The sequence below is a fragment of the Somniosus microcephalus genome, chromosome 21 (assembly GCF_052327205.1).
Source record: "Somniosus microcephalus isolate GS21.2 chromosome 21, FLI_Smic_1.0, whole genome shotgun sequence".
Taxonomy (NCBI): domain Eukaryota; kingdom Metazoa; phylum Chordata; class Chondrichthyes; order Squaliformes; family Somniosidae; genus Somniosus; species Somniosus microcephalus.
In genome coordinates, this window is record NC_141007.1 from 74998448 (window position 1) to 75017315 (window position 18868).

The 18868-nt window shown below is 50.4% G+C and overlaps 1 protein-coding gene across 1 annotated transcript in view; it reads right to left on the minus strand.

Annotated features, from left to right (window-relative positions):
* stxbp4 (syntaxin binding protein 4) overlaps positions 1–18868 on the minus strand; it is a 234426-nt gene that overhangs the window by 84196 nt on the left and 131362 nt on the right. The window contains exons 17-18 of the mRNA XM_085964116.1: positions 17767–17816; positions 9181–9329 (exon numbers count right to left, since the gene is read on the minus strand). Of these exons, the coding sequence (XP_085820242.1) occupies positions 9181–9329; positions 17767–17816 (199 nt within the window). The remainder of the gene's footprint in view (positions 1–9180; positions 9330–17766; positions 17817–18868) is intronic.

Sequence of the window (18868 nt, forward strand, 5' to 3'; positions counted from 1 at the left end):
GCCTGCCCAGCGCGTTTCCCGGCCAACTGAAGGAAGCGGGTCTGATGATGTCATTTGATGACGCGTCATCAGCTGGTTTCCTTAAAGTGACCATGCGCAAATTTATTTTGACATTTGTGCTGTCAGTGTTCTACAGCATTGAGGTGCTGCAAACACTGACAATCACTGCACAAAGGTCCACGGCTGCACCCAGACTCTCCCATGACTCCCTCCATATGCTTATGGAGGGAGTCACAGCACGCAGAGAGGTTCTCTTCCCTTCCAATGGGCGGAAGAGACCTCCCCAGGAGACTAACACAGCCTGGTTGCACATTGCACAGGAGGGCACAAGCAGGGATGTCGTCAGGAGGACCAGGCTGCAGTGGTGCAAACCTTTCAATGATCTCAGTAGATCACGAAACATTACTGCAAAGCCACACTTAACCTCATCCTGCTGTGTCACTCATCACATCCCCATCACTCTGCCTTCCCTACCCTACTCCTGCACATCCTTACTCACACCAACTTACCTTGCACCTCCACCCATCCCTCTCTCTCTACATTATCACATCCCCATCTCACTAGCCACCCCTCACACTCACCCTCATCCCAGTGCAATCATACCAACTAAACACACAAGGGTAGGCACTTGGGTGTATTATGCAATGTTCATGTAAAGTTTCTGTTAATGTGGTGTCAAACATTGAAATCTTTATTTTCAACACTTTGCGTTCTTGGACAGATTTGTGTGCAACTTTGGAAGTGGCTTAGTGAGTTGCAGTGAATGGTGAGACATAACGGTACCCCCCACAATGGTGATGAGTGTGAAAGGAATGGCTTGGGCATTGTAGGGATGCTTTATGGTGTTGGTGTGGGGTGGTGCCAACCTGGCATATCATGTGGCAGCCAGGGTGTACAGTGTCAAGTGAAGTAAATGTGGCCATGGTGAGGCCCACCCTGGCGTCCTGGACAGCAATGTGGTCGGGTGCTGATGCCCTGTGTCCTGTGCAGCATCAGTTGATTGCGGAGAAGGTTGGTGTTGTTGTTGGTGCTGCTGGTGTGCCTGGTGCTGCTGGTGTTGGGGCTGATCGTGGTGGAATTCTGAGGACCAAGGTGAGATAGTTTCAAGGGCTGATGGAATAGATGGCAGGTGAGGTTGAGATGACAGAAGCGATCTGTCAATGGTGAGAGAGGTTGTTCCAATGAGGTGACACTGGATAGAGAGTTTACTCCAAATACTTACAACCTGCATAAAGCTCAATCTGTCTTCCAAATGCAGTAAGCAACAGCTTCTGAGCTTGGAAAGTGAACAGCTGTGAGATGGGAGCTTTTATAGCACATTTGCAGCTGTCAAGTAATGAGATGATTCCATGGCCATTCAACTCCCACCCTGCTTACCTGACCTGATCCCCGAGCAGCGTAGACACCGTGGGTGACCTGGTAAATTCTGAAGATGAGCTCAAAATAGTTCTTAATCCTCTGTTAACAAAGGTCATGATGACCTGAATTGCTTCCGCCGCCGTGTGTGTCGAGTCTGCTCAGCGCTGACAGACCCGAAATTTGGGAAAGGTGCATGGCGACGGGTTAACAGCGGGGTCCCGACCCACTGTCAAAAAAAATCAATTTTCCAACCCGATCCCGCCAGCTGACCCCCCGAAAAATTCCCCCTTGTGTCCTGACCAGGAGCTTGAGAAAGGTGTGGGAATAGCTTTCCCAGAATGTCAGTGTGGCTCAGTGGCAGCACTCTCACCTGAGCCACTAGGTTGTGGGTTCAAGCACCACTCCAGAGACTTGAGCACACATTGGCCTGACACTTCAGTGCAGTACCGAGGGAGTGCTGCAATGCCTGGTAACCCATCCTTCAGATGGAATGTTAATCTGAGGCCGGTTCAAGTGATATTAAAGTATCCAGAGGAGCCAACATTCCTTCCTCAACCACCACCAAAAGCAGATGAACTGATCGTTCATCTTATTGCTGTTTGTGGGATCTTGCTGTATATAAAATGGCTGCTGCTTTTGCCAACATAATAATATTGACTGCATTGCAAAAAGCAATTATTTGTCAGCTAATTGCTGACTGATGTGATTAAACACTATAAAAATGCAAGTCCTCCTATTCTATCAAATCAATGTACGCTAAAAATACTCAGAGTTTTCTCAGTGCAGCTCTCCTCCAGACTCTAAACCCCCGCAGTATACTGTGTCTGGAACTGAGTAGAGAGCAGCTCATCCTGTGAGCTCCAGTCCGTTACACTGCAGCGGTTTGATTCCTCACACTCCACATGCCACGCTAAGCTGACAGGCTTTTTCCCAAGAGGATGCTCTTGTCTGGTAAAAGCTAATCGCTCTATGTTGCAAGCATTGGGGTCGAGGCATCTGTCTGTGACTATAACTGAGGGAACTGTCAGATGAGCAAACAATTCTGCTCTAATCACATTTTCTCCTTCCACCCCTCGCTAGTCACGTTTCCCAGCTGCACTTACCGCACGTGGCATGGTGTCTTGTGGTTTTATGTGTGTTTCTGTCTTATTCATAATCAGGATCAGACTTAAAGGAGAAGGACAGTCCAGAAGGGAAGGCTTTTTGTTCAAAATAACTCTACATTTTTGCATGTGCCTTTGGCCAACTCTCCTAAATCCTGTCTGTCTTTCAAAAATCCTCTACCGCTCAGTCCCTCTCTCTCTTTCTCCTAAATCCTCTAACATAGAAGATAGGAGCAGGAGGAGGCCATTCAGCCCCTCGAGCCTGCTCTGCCTCTCATTCCGATCATGGCTGATCTGTACCTTAACCCCATTTACCCGTCTTGGCTCCATATCCCTGGATACCCTTACCCACAAAAATCTACCGTCCAGCACAAAAACAACCTGCATTTATATAGCGCCTTTAGCGTGGTAAAACAACCCAAGGCTCTTCACAGGAGCGAGTCTCAGACAAAATCTGATACCGAGGCACATAAGGAGATATTAGGACAGGTGACCAAAGAGGTCGGCTTTAAGGAATGTCTTAAAAGGAGGAAAGAGAGGCAGAGAGGTTTAAGGGAGGGAATTCCCAAAAAGCATGTGCTGAAACAAAACCTTGGTTGTGTTGCAAAGTGAATGATGATTATTTGCTGTTCAGCTGTGAGCGGCCAGGTGTGAGCAGTCAGGTGTGAGCGGCCAGGTGTGAGCAGTCAGCTGTGAGCGGCCAGGTGTGAGCAGTCAGGTGTGAGCGGCCAGGTGTGAGCGCCCAGCTGTCAGCTGTGAAGCCGCCAGGTGTGAGTGGCCAGGTGTGAGCGGCCAGCTGTGAAGCCGTCAGGTGTGAGCGGCCAGGTGTGAGCGGCCAGGTGTGAGCGGCCAGCGGTGAGCGGCCAGGTGTGAGCGGCCAGGTGTGAGTGGCCAGGTGTGAGCGGCCAGCGGCCAGGTGTGAGCGGCCAGGTGTGAGCGGCCAAATGTGAGCAGGTGTGAGCGGCCAGGTTTGAGCGGGTGTGAGCGGTCAGGTGTGAACGGTCAGGTGTGAGCGCCCAGCTGTCAGCTGTGAAGCCGCCAGGTGTGAGTGGCCGGGTGTGAGTGGCCAGGTGTGAGCGGCCAGCGGACAGCTGTGAAGCGGCCAGGTGTGAGCGGCCAGGTGTGAGCAGCCAGGTGTGAGCGGCCAAATGTGAGCGGGTGTGAGCGGCCAGGTGTGAGCGGGTGTGAGCGGTCAGGTGTGAGCGGGTGTGAGTGGCCAGGTGTGAGCGGCCAGGTGTGAGCGGTCAGGTGTGAGCGGCCAGGTGTGAGTGGCCAGGTGTGAGCGGCCAGGTGTGAGCGGCCAGGTGTGAGCGGGTGTGAGCGGCCAGGTGTGAGTGGGTGGGTGTGAGCGGCCAGGTGTGAGCAGGTGTGAGCGGCCAGGTGTGAGCGGTCAGGTGTGAGCGGGTGTGAGCGGCCAGGTGTGAGCGGCCAGGTGTGGGTGGGTGTGAGCGGCCGGGTGTGAGCGGCCAGCGGCCAGCTGTCAGCGGCCAGCTGTGAAGCGGCCTGGTGTGAGCGGCCAGGTGTGAGCGGCCAGGTGTGAGCGGGTGTGAGCGGCCAGGTGTGAGCGGCCAGGTGTGAGCGGGTGTGAGGGGCCAGGTGTGAGGGGCCAGGTGTGAGCGACCAGGTGTGAGCGGGTGTGAGGGGCCAGGTGTGAGTGGCCAGGTGTGAGCGGGTGTGAGGGGCCAGGTGTGAGCGGCCAGGTGTGGGTGGGTGTGAGCAGCCAGGTGTGAGCGGCCGGGTGTGAGCGGCCGGGTGTGAGCGGCCGGCGGCCAGCTGTCAGCGGCCTGGTGTGAGCGGCCAGGTGTGAGCGGCCAGGTGTGAGCGGTCAGGTGTGAGCGGTCAGGTGTGAGCGGCCAGGTGTGGGTGGGTGTGAGCGGCCAGGTGTGAGCGGTCAGGTGTGAGCGGGCGTGAGTGAGCGGGTGTGGCGGCCGGGCGTGAGCGGCCGGGCGTGAGCGGTCGGGCGTGAGCGGTCGGGTGTGAGCGGCCGGGTGTGAGCGGCCAGGTGTGAGCGGCCAGGTGTGAGTGGGTGTGAGCGGCCAGGTGTGAGCGGCCAGGTGTGAGCGGGTGTGAGGGGCCAGGTGTGAGCGGCCAGGTGTAAGTGGGTGTGAGCGGCCAGGTGTGAGCGGCCAGGTGTGAGCGGTCAGGTGAGAGCGGGTGTGAGCGGCCAGGTGTGAGCGGTCAGGTGTGAGCGGGAATGAGCGGCCGGGTGTGAGTGGGTGTGAGCGGCCAGGTGTGAGCGTGTGTGAGCGGCCGGGTGTGAGCGGCCGGGTGTGAGCAGTCGGGTGTGAGCGGCCGGGTGTGAGCGGTCGGGTGTGAGCGGTCAGGTGTGAGCGGTTGTGAGTGGCCAGGTGTGAGCGGCCAGGTGCGAGCGGCCGGGTGTGAGCGGCCGGGTGTGAGCGGCCCGAGGAGCAAACCTGTACAAAATACTTTGCCGGCCGACTTCCTGTGACCCGTCTCATTTTGTGTGTCTGGGAAGACCTGGGATTGTTCTCCTGCTCCAGGAGCACGTGCAGGAATCCTCTCTGGTTAGCTGCAGATCTGGTACCTGTGCTGCACTCAGTCTGGGCGGAGCTCAAGGGCTTCTTTTCAAACAGGGGCAGCTCTGCTCTCGTACCAACTGGGGGTGAAGGGGAGGCGGGGGGGTTCTCCCACATTGATCTGCAAAAACAGGGCGAGGAGCTGACTGCAAGAATCGCACAGCAAAGGCTGCGGTGTACGACTTCATAACCTTTTTACAAATATAGTGCACTAACCCTGGCAGCTTGATGTACATGCAGCCTCTCTGTAACAGGTAGACTTGATGGTGTTGAAACCAAGACTCATTTCACTCTCTCCCACTGTTACTCATTCTTTTCCAGAACCTTGAAACGGGAAATCCTCAACTCCTGCATTCAAAGTGTTTAGAAATTCTTTACCCAGAGAGTCACAGGGGGAAAAATTGGGTCGCGCCCCCTTTGGGGCGCTAACTTCGCCGGGGCGCTACAACCCGAAAGAATTAGCGTCCCCGCGGCCGAAATTCACCAGTAGCGCTCCAAGAGGGAGCCGGGGCACTACTGGAAGCGCCCCGCCTCCCTCTTGCGGCGCTACGAGTGAATATCGTGGTGCTATGTGCCGCAGCGCCACATGCGGTACTGCAGGCCTTCCTCCCCCTATTAAAGGGGAGGGGACTGGCGCAGCGCGACACGGGGCCCAGCTGGGCCACCAGGGATCGGAGTGCCGGCAAAAGAGCCCGGCACTCAAGAGAAGGGGGGGCTGCTCAGAAGGCCGGAAGCGGCAAAGTGAGCAGGTGCTGGCAGGCGGCCAGCAACAAAAATGGCCCCCCGGCACTTTCCCTTTAATTAGCGTCTCCCCGGCCGCAGGTCGGCCCCCCTGGCCCCGTCAGACATAGCGTCCGGTGGTAAGTCAAGGAGTGCTACTAAAGATAGCGGCCAGGGTGCGAGCGGGGCGCTGCGCACGGCGATGACGTAACAGGTAGACTTGACAGTTACCGCTGCCGCTAACCTCCTGCTGAATTTCGCGGGAGGCGTTGGTGGCGCCGCGCCCAGGCGCTAGTTGCTTTGCGCCCGGTTAGCAGGGTGCTAACAGGAGGCGCAAACCAACTGAATTTTTAGGCCATAGAGTCATAACGGCACAGAAGGAGGCCATTCGGCCCATCGAGTCCGTGCCAGCTCTCTGTAGAGCAATCCAGTCAGTCCCATTCCCCCGCTCTATCCCCGTAGCCCTGCTAGTTTATTTCCCTCAAGTGCCTATCCAGTCTCCCCTTGAAAACATTGAGTGTCTCCGCTTCCACCACTTCCGTCGGCAGCGAGTTCCAGGTCCTCACCACTCGCTGCGTAAAAAAGTTTTTCCTCACATCCCCCCTGTATCTCTTGTCCAAAACCTTAAATCTGTGTCCCCTAGTCCTTGTACCATCCATTAGTGGGAACAGCCTTTCCCCGTCTAGCCTATCCAAACCCGTCATAATCTTGTACACCCCTCAAATCACCCCTCAACCTCCTTTGCTCTAATGAAAACAAATCCAGCTTCTCCAACCTGTCCTTGTAGCTAAGATCCCCCATCCCCGGAACCATTCTGGTAAATCTCCTCTGCACCCTCTCAAGGGCCTTCACATCCTTCCTAAAGTGTGGTGACCAGAAGTGGACAGAATGGTGAGAATGTGGAACTCACTACCACATGGAGTGGTTGAGGTGAACAGTATAGCTGTGTGTGGTAAACCACTGTTATAACCTGTCTGTGTCTGTATGTGTATTCCACTAGGTACAGGTCTGGACATGCCTCGGCTGACTCCTCCCACTATTCCAGGTATATAAGTGACTACCTCCCAGTCCTTTAGTATTCTGGACGGGTCGACCACTCGAGACAAGACCTTCATTCTTTAGTTAATAAAAGCCTGATTGTTACTCGCTCAACCTCAGTCTTTTGAGTAATTGATGGCGCATCAATGTGTTTAAGGGGAAGCCGGATAAGCTAGACTAAAGGATTAGAAGGACATGTTGACAGGGTGAGATAAAGTAAGTAGAGTGGGAGGAGGCTGGTGTGGAGCCAAATGGCAGGTTTCTGTGCTGTACATTCTACCTAGTTAAGAGATTTTTTTTTTTTTAAATGCAGCGCTGGAAAACATCTTTTTCAATTTGGTTTTCAATCTTCATCGAGCGGTCAGGACAAACTGGACCACGTGATTCAAACCCAGCCGGGTGGGTCACCCTGGCAGTGTACGGCGGGCGTAAGCACCACCGTGTTGTCAGCAAGCCTCTTCACCTCTACTTACCGTGCAGCAATCCAGGAGAGAATGTTCTGGCTCCCCAAGCCTTTGGCTTGCGGGTTTGGTTATAATCTCACGCACAAACTCAACAGAGCTTCATAGAAAACAACTGGAACAAATATTTCACAAACTGTCGCAGCGTTCCAGCCAGCTTGCTGAGGGCCGAGAGTGTGTGTCTGGCAGCAGCTCCCAGTGACCTGCACACTGCTCTCAGTCATTACTACAAGATGTTACTGCTAGCGCTGGAAAGGGGCAATGCGCCTGGCGTGTATAACCTCGACAGACAGAAGAGTGACACTTGCCTGAAGTTAACTATTCACTTGCAGCGGAAACATCTCTAACCCGAAGAACAGAACACATTCAAACCGAAACTCAGCAGACTTCAAGAAGATATGTTCTGGGGATCAGGGGGCACTGAGGGATAGCAGCGTGGGTTTTGGGGATCAGATGATGGGAGGGTTGAAATGCATTGAAGGACCAGAGATGGGAGGGTTAAATATAGCAAGGGAATGGGGTAGGGAGGTTACAAATGGACAGATGCCAGTCAGAAGTTTCTCACTTTGAACAATGCCAGGAAGCATCTCCCTGAACTGCCCAAGGCCCGCCCCCGCCCCACCCCCGAGTGCCTGGACAATCAAACTTTGAGGTCCTGATTACCGCGGCCAATAACCCCGTAATGACCGAAGCCTATCATAGTGCTAGCCTGGACATGGACAAAACAAAGGCTTATTTGTGCAAAGTAAAATGATTTTATTTTTTAGTTTTAATATAAGGAAATTGGTGCTCCAATAGGCATCTTGGTCCCATTCTCCCTTATCTACCTTCCCGCCCAATAATGTTCTCCGTCAGATGCCAAACAGAATGGAGATCGGTGAATTTGGTGGTAGTACCCACGAAAAGGTGTGTCCACTGGCACCGCAACAAGTTGAGTTGGCACATTTATAGTCCTGCGTGTGGCCAAGGGCAGAGGGACAGAGCTGATGGCTGCACTTACATAGAATTTTACAGCACAGAATTAGGCCATTCGGCCCAACCAGTCCATGCCGGCGTTTATGCTCCACTCGAGCCTCCTCCCGTCTTTCCTCATCTAAATCTATCAACGTAACCCTCTATTCCCTTCTCCTTCAGATGCTTGTCCAGCCTCCCCTTAAATGTATCTATACTATTCACCTCAACCACTCCCTGTGGTAGCGAGTTCCACATTCTCACCACTCTCTGGGTAATGAAGTTTCTTCTGAATTCCCTATTGGATTTCTTGGTGACTATCTTATATTGATGGCCTCCAGTTTTACTCTTCCCCACAAGTGGAAACATTCTCTCTGTATCTACTCTATCAAAACCTTTCATAATTTTAAAGACCTCTTTTAGGTCATCCCTCAGCCTTCTCTTTTCAAGAGAAAAGAGACCCAGCCTGTTCATCCTTTCCTGATAGGTATAACAGAAATAAAATACAGGAAACTCTCTTTACCGGCACCTAAATAACCAGAAATCTCTCTTAACCGGAAAAATTCAGGAGTAGGTTCAGGTAAGTTTTACTTCATATTAGTGGCCGTGTAACCGGGGTTCCTGGATCTGTGGCCGTGTAACTGGGGTTCCTGCACCTGTTGCCATGCAACAGGGACGCCTGGATCTGTGGCCGTGTAACCGGGGTTCCTGCACCTGTTGCCATGCAACAGGGACGCCTGGATCTGTGGCCGTGTACGGGGCTCTCGTATCTTAGTAAGTATACCTCTCTGTAATCCGGACTTTTTGATCAACCAGCAGCACGCCGGTCCCGTTGGTGCCGGATAAAAAAGAGTTTCCTGTAATCTAATATATTAGTGACTATCTTATATTTATGACCCCTAGTTTTGGACTCCCTATTTAATGTTAATTGAATCGAGCACTTCTAACACAAGGGGTGGGGTGGGGTGGGGGTGGGGGGATTCTAACTGTTGTCACCCTCTGATTACTTACAGTCTGATTCAATGATGGCGCGAACAGATTTGGCCAGATCGCTGGCATCCGTTGAGAGTGAGGCCGGGGTTCTGGGTCCATTGCGGCCAAGTCGGGTGAGGAAGTTTTGAGACGAGGGTGGCCCCGAAGATCTTCTGGCACCGATCCCGCTGAACATGCGGAGGAAAAGGAAAGGGAACCACCGTTAATTTCTGTGTCGTAACTCACCTCCCGCACCCCCTAAAAAAAGAGGTTGGGGGGGTTTTGTGGGTCCAAGAATAATAATACAATGGAACTGAACAGACTTTTAAACAAAATAAAAAGCCAAGTACTGCGGATGCTGGAAATCTGAAATAAAAACAGAAAATGCTGTAAACACTCAGCAGGTCAGGCAGCATCTGTGGGGAGAGAAACAGAGTTAATGTTTCCGGTCGATGACCTTTCGCCAGCACTGGAGGGTGTTAGGGATTTAACAACTTTTAAGCAAGTACAGAGCCAGGGAACGTGGCGCTGGGAAAGAATGAAAGGGAAGGTCTGTGATAGGGTGGAGAGCAGGAGTGATTAAATGACAAAAGGGAAAGTGGTGCGAGGCGAAAGAGGGTGGTTCTAATGAACGGTCTTAGACCTGAAAACTTTATGTTGCTTCCTTCCTGTTAAATATGAACCCAGAATTATAATGCTGATGGCTAAAACCTTAGATTAGCATCGAGTATAGGAAGAACTACTACAGGTCTTTAAAAAGATTATATGCCAGGTGGCACCAAGTGGTTTAGTATTATGTAGATTCTCATCACGTTCTATGCTTTTTTCCCCATAGATATTATCTTGGGTTAAGTGCCACCGAGCACTCCCATAAGTGGAGCTCGTGTCCCCTACGATCTGGAGCGCACATTTTCCGACCCAACAACAACTTGCATTTATGTAGCGCCTTTAACGCATGGCGTTTCACAGGAGTGTTATCAAACAAAATTTGACACCGAGCCACATAAAGAGATATTAGGACAGGTGGCCAAACGCTTGGTTAAAGAGGTAGGTTTACGGAGCGTCTTAAAAGGAGGAGAGGCGGAGGGGTTTAGGGAGGAAATCCTGGAGCTTAGGGCCGAGGCAGCTGAAGGTATGGCCACCGATGGTGGGGCGATGAAAATCAGGGATGCGCAAGAGGCCAGAACTGGAGGAGCGCAGAGATTTCGGAAGGTTGTTACATTTAGTTGCATGATAGCGTGACCCAGGGATTGTAACAGAGAACCCTTACTCAGTACATCAGCTACTGGAATGTATCAGGTGCACCATGTGAAAAGAGAACCTTATGTACATTCTCACTAGACGTACGAACCAACAAGTGGTTTTATTTATATAAATACAGGTGAATGAACAGTAAACACAGGGAAACATACTTACGTTCCCAATACATAAAATAATAAAGATGCCACTCACTTTCTGTCTAAACTTAAACTTTAAATAGAACCTTTACTTGCCATAGCTTCATTTGGTCTTCCTTGCTGGGCCAACACTAAACTATAAACACATAGATCTTTGGCTGCGGGCTGCCTAACTGACACTCCCTGCAGACTTTCTCAGGCAAGCTTATACACGGAAATATGATCTAAACCATTCTGAACTGATACAGAAATAAAAAAGCAATAAACGACGGCATCTCATAATGACATCAGATCAATAGCCATCCACTAATATCGAATAGATAGCCGATGGCAAAGAGCTCTATAATTGGATATGATGGCCCCTGCCATGTAAGTAATTAATATCTTGGACCCTCTTAAGAATTAACATATTGTGAAGCTCTTTGCAGCCAACCTGTCTGAACTGAGTTGATGGCTTTTTCCGTTGTGGCTTTGGGTGTTAAATCTCTCACATGCTGTTTCTAGCAATATAAAATAGGAGTCAAAAATTCAACACGGGCAAATATGGTTTTCTGTCACAATCCTTCTATCTGAAGACGTGCAGGAGGTTCTCCTAGTGTCCTGGTCAATGTTCCTCCCTCAACCAAGATCAGGCAAAACAGACAAGCTGACCTGTTATTTAATTTGCTGTTTGAGGCATCTTGCTGTGTGATACAATTGATTGTCACAACAGTTACTGCACTTAAAAAAGTAATTAATTGAGTGTAAAGTACTATGGGTCATCTTGAGCATGTGATAATTGTGATATAAATCCAAGTTCTTTCTTTCTTAGAAAGAATGTCTTTTTAGGAGATTTTCTGGAGTCAATGGCCCAGTAATTCCGGGCCCAACGCGTGAGTACGGACGGGGTACTCACACGTGGGCCCGATGGAAGTGCCGGTTTTCAGCATGCACAGCGCATGCGCGGAAAACCGGCATTTCCTGTCCTCTGAACCAAGGGGTTCAGAGGACGAACGCGTGCGCGCAGGAGTCTGCGCGCGCGCGCTGAAATTCCTTTTTTTCCCCACAGGTTTGCGCGTGTGTAAGGGCCTCTCCTTTTTACGAATGTAAAAAGGAGACGTAAGGACTTCATTCTTTAAGGTAAGTGGTCTATTACTTAAAATTATAACATTTTTTCCACAGCTTTATTGTTTTTAAGGACTTTACAGTAAGGTAAGTGTAGTTTTAGACCCAATTTTTAAAAAAATTACTTTTTTCAAAAATTTGATTAATTGTTTAAAATAGTTTTTTAAAGTTATTTATAGTTTATTTAATTATTGAGATGTTTTTAAAAATTTTATTTAAAGTTAAACTAGTCTTTTGGGCGCCCGTGCTTTTCATGAGTTTGACAGTTCTTACCATCAAACTCATGAATGAAGCTTCCCCTCCCCTGATTGGCTGCACAGTGCTCACCTGATCCCAGCCGGCACATCGCACTAACTACGCCACTGGATCAGGCAAGCACATCGCGCCGACATCTGAACCGGACCAGTGACAGGAATTCCAAGCAGGCCCAGGCTTCAGATGTCGGCGCGCCGGGTGAGTGCACATCGGGGGCTTGCACGCGCGGCAAGCCCCCGAACCTAATTTCTGGGCCAAAATTACCAAAGGTTTCAGTTCTTCTCCAACAGAGATTGCTCAAGCCCTGTGATCAGCCGTGGCTCAGTGGGCAGCGCTCTCATCTCGGAGTCAGAAGGTTGTGGGTTCAGAGACTTCAGCACATAATCCAGGCTGACAATCCCAGTGCAGCGTTGAGAGAGCGCCGCACTGTCGGAGGTGCCGTCTTTCGGATGAGACGTTAAACTGAGGCCCCCGTCTGCTCCCTCAGCTGGACGTAAAAGATCCCATGGCCACTATTTCGAAGAAGAGCAGGGAAGTTCTCCCCGGTGTCCTGCGGCCAATGTTTATCTCTCAATCAACATCACTAAAAAAATAGAGTATCTGGTCATTATCACATTGCTGTTTGTGGGATCTTGCTGTGGGCAAATTGGCTGCTGCGTTTCCTACATTACAACAGTGACTCCACTTCAAAAGTACTTCATTGGCTATAAGGCGCTTTGGGACGTCCTGAGGTCATGAAAGGTGCTATATAAATGCAAGTCTTTCTTTTTCTACTTGCTGCTCTGATAGAAGACTGGGAAGCAACATCAGCTCCCAGTACCTGGATACAACGACGTTTTTCTTCTCTACCAATTCCCTCCCCACCCCCCGTCATCTCCAGAAGGTGCTGACTTTTGTTGGGAGTTCATTTGCGCAGGTGCTAGTATACCTTGGTGGCGCAAGCTGAGTACGGGTAGCCCGGCATAGACTGGAGATTGAACCTGTGATCTTGGAATGACTCCTTTATGGACGCCTTGCTGTGACCTTTGGCCATTGGCGGCACCCGTACCAGCACCAGGCGATGTGGAGGTGACAGGACGCTGCTCCCAGCTGGGGCTCAGAACCCGAATGTTGGACAGCGGTCCGAGCGTGGAATTCCTGCACAAGGACCAGCGGCACACTGAAGGGAAACCCGGGGAGGGTGGCGCCAATCGGTTGCGGGTCCCTGCTCCAGCCCCATTCTCCCTGCACCCTAACCAACACAAGGAGCCATCTTCTAAACAAAGGGTCGTGCGTGCGAGGGAGCTTGGCACTCGCAGCCAGTCATACCCGAATCTTCAATCTCCAGCTCGAAATATCCATTTGCCGAGAAGGAGCTCATTAAACATTTAATATAAAACGTTAATCTGATGGAACTCAATAAATTCCCACTCTCCAGAGTGGATTAATGATTTATAATCAGAACTATAGAACATTAGCACTTGCCTCTGTGCATGGCAGGACGGAGTGACTGGCTCTCAGCTCGCTAATGCAGAAACTGAGCCCAGAGCACATCAGACTACAGCCCCCAGGCTGTCTCGAAGTGACAGTCCGAAGCTGGGCAGCAAGAGAGAACTGAGAGGCATAAGCATGTCCCTTTAATACAGCTTAGACTGTGAGACGACTCAGTGGAGGGCACTTCCCCTTTAAAGTTACTGAGGTTGATCTGGTTGAGTTAATGTGGAGCATTGGCGACTAAAACAAATTTGGAATCCCAGCCGCAAAAATAGGTCAAGACAAGAAGGCAGCACGCTGTCACAGTAAACAACTCAATTAGAGCAGTTTAGAAGGTTTAAATTGGACAGGATGTTAGATATTCCACACAAGCAAGGATTAAAGTTTGTGCATTGTCACTCAGCACGCTCCCCAGCTTTCTACCCTTTCCTTTCCAGAAGCTATTGCAGGAGCATGGTATCACAGGCGATGGCCATCTTGCCCATGCAGACATTCTTCATGTGCAAGTTTAGACTGTGAGTGTAAGGGGGCTATGCAACCAAGGTTGTCATCACACTTTCCCCACAAGCAGTCACTAGATAGCAGCCAGGAGCAGGAACCCCGGGCTGATTTTTCTCTCTTTATCCCAGGGACACTGTGGCTAAATGAGATCAGCTGATTCAGCACAGGCCTGTGAGTGAACCTGGGACCTCCGGTCTAAGTGGCTCGGTTGACGGGCTGCCTTTAGCGCTGAACCTCTGATGAACTCGTCTGACGCACGAAGCAGGGAGCAGCTCACTTGGTATTACAAGCCCAGGTTGGTGGTTAAGATTTTACTGAAAGGAATTCCGACAAATCAAGAGGCGCACTTGAAATAAACAAAGAACTTGCATTTCACGACCTCAGGACGTCCCAAAGCACTTTACAGGCAAAGTATTTTGAAGTGTAGTCACTGTGGTGATGTAGGAAAAGCGGCAGCCAATTTGTGCACAGCAAGATCCCACAAACAGTGATGTGATAATGACCAGATAGAAACATAGAAGATAGCAGCAGGAGTAGGCCATTCGGCCCCTCAGGCCTGTTCCGTCATTTAATGAGATCATGGCTGCTCATCCAAACTCAGTACCCTGTCCCTGCTTTCTCCCCATATCCCTTGATCCCTTTAGCCTTAAGAAATATATCTAACTCCTTCTTGAATATATTGAATGAATTGGCCTCAACTGCCTTCTGTGGTAGAGAATTTCATTCAATTCCTCCCTCTCATTAGACCCTATGTTCCCCGACATCTCTGGGAGGTTATTTGTGTCCTCCTTTGTGAAGACAGAATCAAAGTATGTATTTAATTGGTCTGCCATTTCTTTGTTTCCCATTATAAATTCCCCTGATTCTAACTGCAAGGGACCTACGCTTGACTTCACCAATCTTTTTCTCTTCACATATCTATAGAAGCTTTTACAGTCAGTTTTTATGCTCCCTGCAAGCTTACTCTCATACTCTATTTCCCCCCTCTTAATTAATCCCTTTGTCCTACTTTGCTGAATCCTAAACTGCTCCCAGTCCTCAGGTTTGCTGCTTTTTCTCACCAAATTATATGTCCTCTCCTTGGATCTAATGCTATCTCTAATTTCCCTTGTTAGCCACGGTTGCGTTACCTTTTTTGTTTTATTTTTATGCCAAACAGGGATGAACAAATTTTGTAGTTCATCCATGCGATCTTTAAATGTTTGCATCATCTGTTTTAGTGATGTTCATTGAGGGATAAATATTGGCCCCAGGACACCGGGGAGAACTCACCTGCTCTTCTTCCAGTAGTGCCGTGGGATCTTTTACATCCACCTGAGAGAGCAGACAGGATCTCGGTTTAACGCCTCATCCGAAAGACGGCACCTCCGACAGTGCAGCACTCCCTCAGTACTGCCCCTCCGACAGTGCAGCGCTCCCTCAGTACTGCCCCTCCGACAGTGCGGCGCTCCCTCAGTACTGCCCCTCCGACAGTGCAGCGCTCCCTCAGTACTGCCCCTCCGACAGTGCAGCGCTCTCTCAGTACTGCTCCTCCGACAGTGCAGCGCTCCCTCAGTACTGCCCCTCCGACAGTGCAGCGCTCCCTCAGTACTGCCCCTCCGACAGTGCAGCGCTCCCTCAGTACTGCTCCTCCGACAGTGCTGCGCTCCCTCAGTACTGCCCCTCCGACAGTGCAGCGCTCCCTCAGTACTGCCCCTCCGACAGTGCAGCGTTCCCTCAGTACTGCTCCTCCGACAGTGCGGCGCTCCCTCAGTACTGCCCCTCCGACAGTGCAGCGCTCCCTCAGTACTGCCCCTCCGACAGTGCAGCGCTCCCTCAGTACTGCTCCTCCGACAGTGCTGCGCTCCCTCAGTACTGCCCCTCCGACAGTGCGGCGCTCCCTCAGTACTGCCCCTCCGACAGTGCAGCACTCCCTCAGTATTGCCTCTCCGACAGTGCTGCGCTCCCTCAGTACTGCCCCTCCGACAGTGCGGCGCTCCCTCAGTACTGCCCCTCCGACAGTGCAGCACTCCCTCAGTATTGCCTCTCCGACAGTGCGGCGCTCCCTCAGTACTGCTCCTCCGACAGTGCGGCGTTCCCTCAGTACTGCCCCTCAGACAGTGCAGCGCTCCCTCAGTACTGCCCCTCCGACAGTGCAGCGCTCCCTCAGTACTGCCCCTCCGACAGTGCAGCGCTCCCTCAGTACTGCCCCTCCGACAGTGCGGCGTTCCCTCAGTACTGCCCCTCAGACAGTGCAGCGCTCCCTCAGTACTGCCCCTCCGACAGTGCAGCGCTCCCTCAGTACTGCCCCTCCGACAGTGCAGCGCTCCCTCAGTACTGCACTGGAGTGTCAGCCTAGCTTTATTGTGCTCAGTCTCTGGAGTGGGACTTGAACCCACAACCTTCTGACTCAGAGGTGGGAGTGCTACCCACTGAGCCACAATCACAATCACATAAAATACACAGCGGCTGAGCTCCCCAATGAGCTTTTTGCTTTAATTTAGGAGATGATCATGAAGTATTTTGGTGAGTGAGTTTTCTGGGTAAATGAAGTGCAATCATGGAGTTGCATTGCATCATATTAGTAACAAGCACATTAATGAGTTTGTACGAGATTGCTCTGTCTGTGAATTTGATGGAAGCACTGATCCAAACTGGGGCCTCAACCATTTACAATCTACATTAATGACTTGGATGAAGGGACCGAGTGTAATGTAGCCAAGTTTGCAGATGATACAAAGATGGGTTGGAAAGCAAGTTGTACAGAGGACTCAAAGAATCTGCAAAGGGATATAGACAGGCTAAGTGAGTGGGCAAACATTTGGCAGATGGTGTATAATGTGGGAAAGTGCGAGGTTATCCACTTTGGCAGGAAAAATAAAAAAGCAAATTATTATTTAAATGGAGAGAGATTATAAAATGCTACAGTTCAGAGGGACCTGGGGGTCCTTGTGCATGAAACACAAAAAGTTAGCATGCAGGTACAGCAAGTAATCAAAAAGGCAAGTGGAATGTTGGCCTTTATTTCAAGGGGGTTGGAGTATAAAAGCAGGGAAGTCCTGCTACAACTGTACAGGGTATTGGTGAGACCGCACCTGGAGTACTGCGTACAGTTTTGGTCTCCTTATTTAAGGAAGGATATACTTGCATTGGAGGCAGTTCAGAGACGATTCACTAGGTTAATTCCAGAGATGAGGGTGTTGACTTATGAATTTACTCATTGGAGTTTAGAAGAATGAGGTGATCTTATTGAAACATATAAGATACTGAGGGGGCTCGACAAGGTAAATGCAGAGAGGATGTTTCCCCTCGTGGGGAAATCTAGAACTCGGGGGCAGAGTCTCAGAATAAAGGGTCGCCCTTTTAGAACTGAGATGAGGAGGAGTTTCTTTTCTCAGAGGGTCGTAAATCTGTGGAATTCTCTGCCCCAGAGAGCTGTGGAGGCTGGGTCATTAAAGACATTTAAGGTGGAGATAGGCAGATTTTTGCAAGATAAGGGAGTGAAGGGTTATGGGGAGCGGGCTGGGAAGTGGCTTTGAGCCCGAGATCAGCCATGATCTTATTGAATGGCGGAGCAGGCTCGAGGGGCCTAGTGGCCTATTCCTGCTCCTATTTCTTATGTTCTTATGTTCAAACTGAACCTTTTCTGCCCACATCTCTCTCACTTCCTTCTGTGTAAACCCCCAAACTGGCGGCCAGTGCCAGCAGGGAAATGAACTGGAAGCGGAGGTGTGCGGCAGCCACACAGTAATGGAACCCTGCCCGGCTAAGTCTCTCCTTCCTGCCTCCTCACTTGAGCAGAGCTGTGTTTTCATTGGTCCCACTGAAGACTCCAGGTTTTGAGTATCACAGTGCTGGCTATATTCCCGCTCCAATACGTGGTGACTTTTGGTTGTAATATATTGTGTTTACATACCCGACATTAGTTAGAGCAGCTGGACTCTCAGCGAGAACCTCATGCACCACCTGGAGTTGAGCAGAGAAACATATGTTACAATCAGCACTAGGACGGTACTACATCGTACTGGAAGGGAACGATGTCACATCGAGTTACATAGAATGTACAGCACAGAAACGATCCATTCGGCCCAACTGCTCCGTGCCGGTGTTTCTGCTCCACGCGAGCCTCCTCCCACCCTCTTCATCTCACCCCATCAGCATATCCTTCTATTCCTCTCTCCCTCATATGTTTATCCAACTTCCCCTTAAATGCCACTATTGGAATCTCTTTTACAAACTAAACGGCTAGAAATTATTTCACTCGCACCTGATGGCTCTCTGAGTGAATGGCCAGCTCGGTGTTGAACTGAAGCACACGGGCCAGGGAGGTGCCAGCTTTGAGACGGGCAGCAGAATATTAGGAGAAAATAAGTTTAAAAAAATAATATAAAAGGCCTCAGTGGCATTGTTCCCTCTAAGCTGCACGCATGCCCAGCAGCGCAGTAATCTGCAAGGTCCCGCGCAGAAAATAAAATGGACTGCGCATTGAAATAAACAGACCGCACACAACAAGGACAATTCAGAGGGAACATTGCTCAACGGTGAATAAGACGCACGTGGCCTGAAGGTGCGCAGGCATAGAGTGCACTCCCGCTGTAAAGCCACGCATTAGGCTGGGATACCCCCGGTCTGTATATACAGATATCCCTGGTCTGTATATAAAGATATCCCTGGTCTGTATATAAAGATATCCCTGTCTGTATATACAGATACCCCCTGTCTGTATATAAAGATATCCCTGGTCTGTATATACAGATACCCCCTGTCTGTATATACAGATACCACCGGTCTGTATATACAGATACTCCCGGTCTGTATATACAGATATCCCCGGTCTGTATATACAGATATCCCTGGTCTGTATATAAAGATATCCCTGGTCTGTATATACAGATACCCCCTGTCTGTATATACAGATATCCCTGGCCTGTATATACAAATATCCCTGGTCTGTATATACAGATATCCCTGGTCTGTATATACAGATATCCCTGGTCTATATATAGATACCTCCGGTC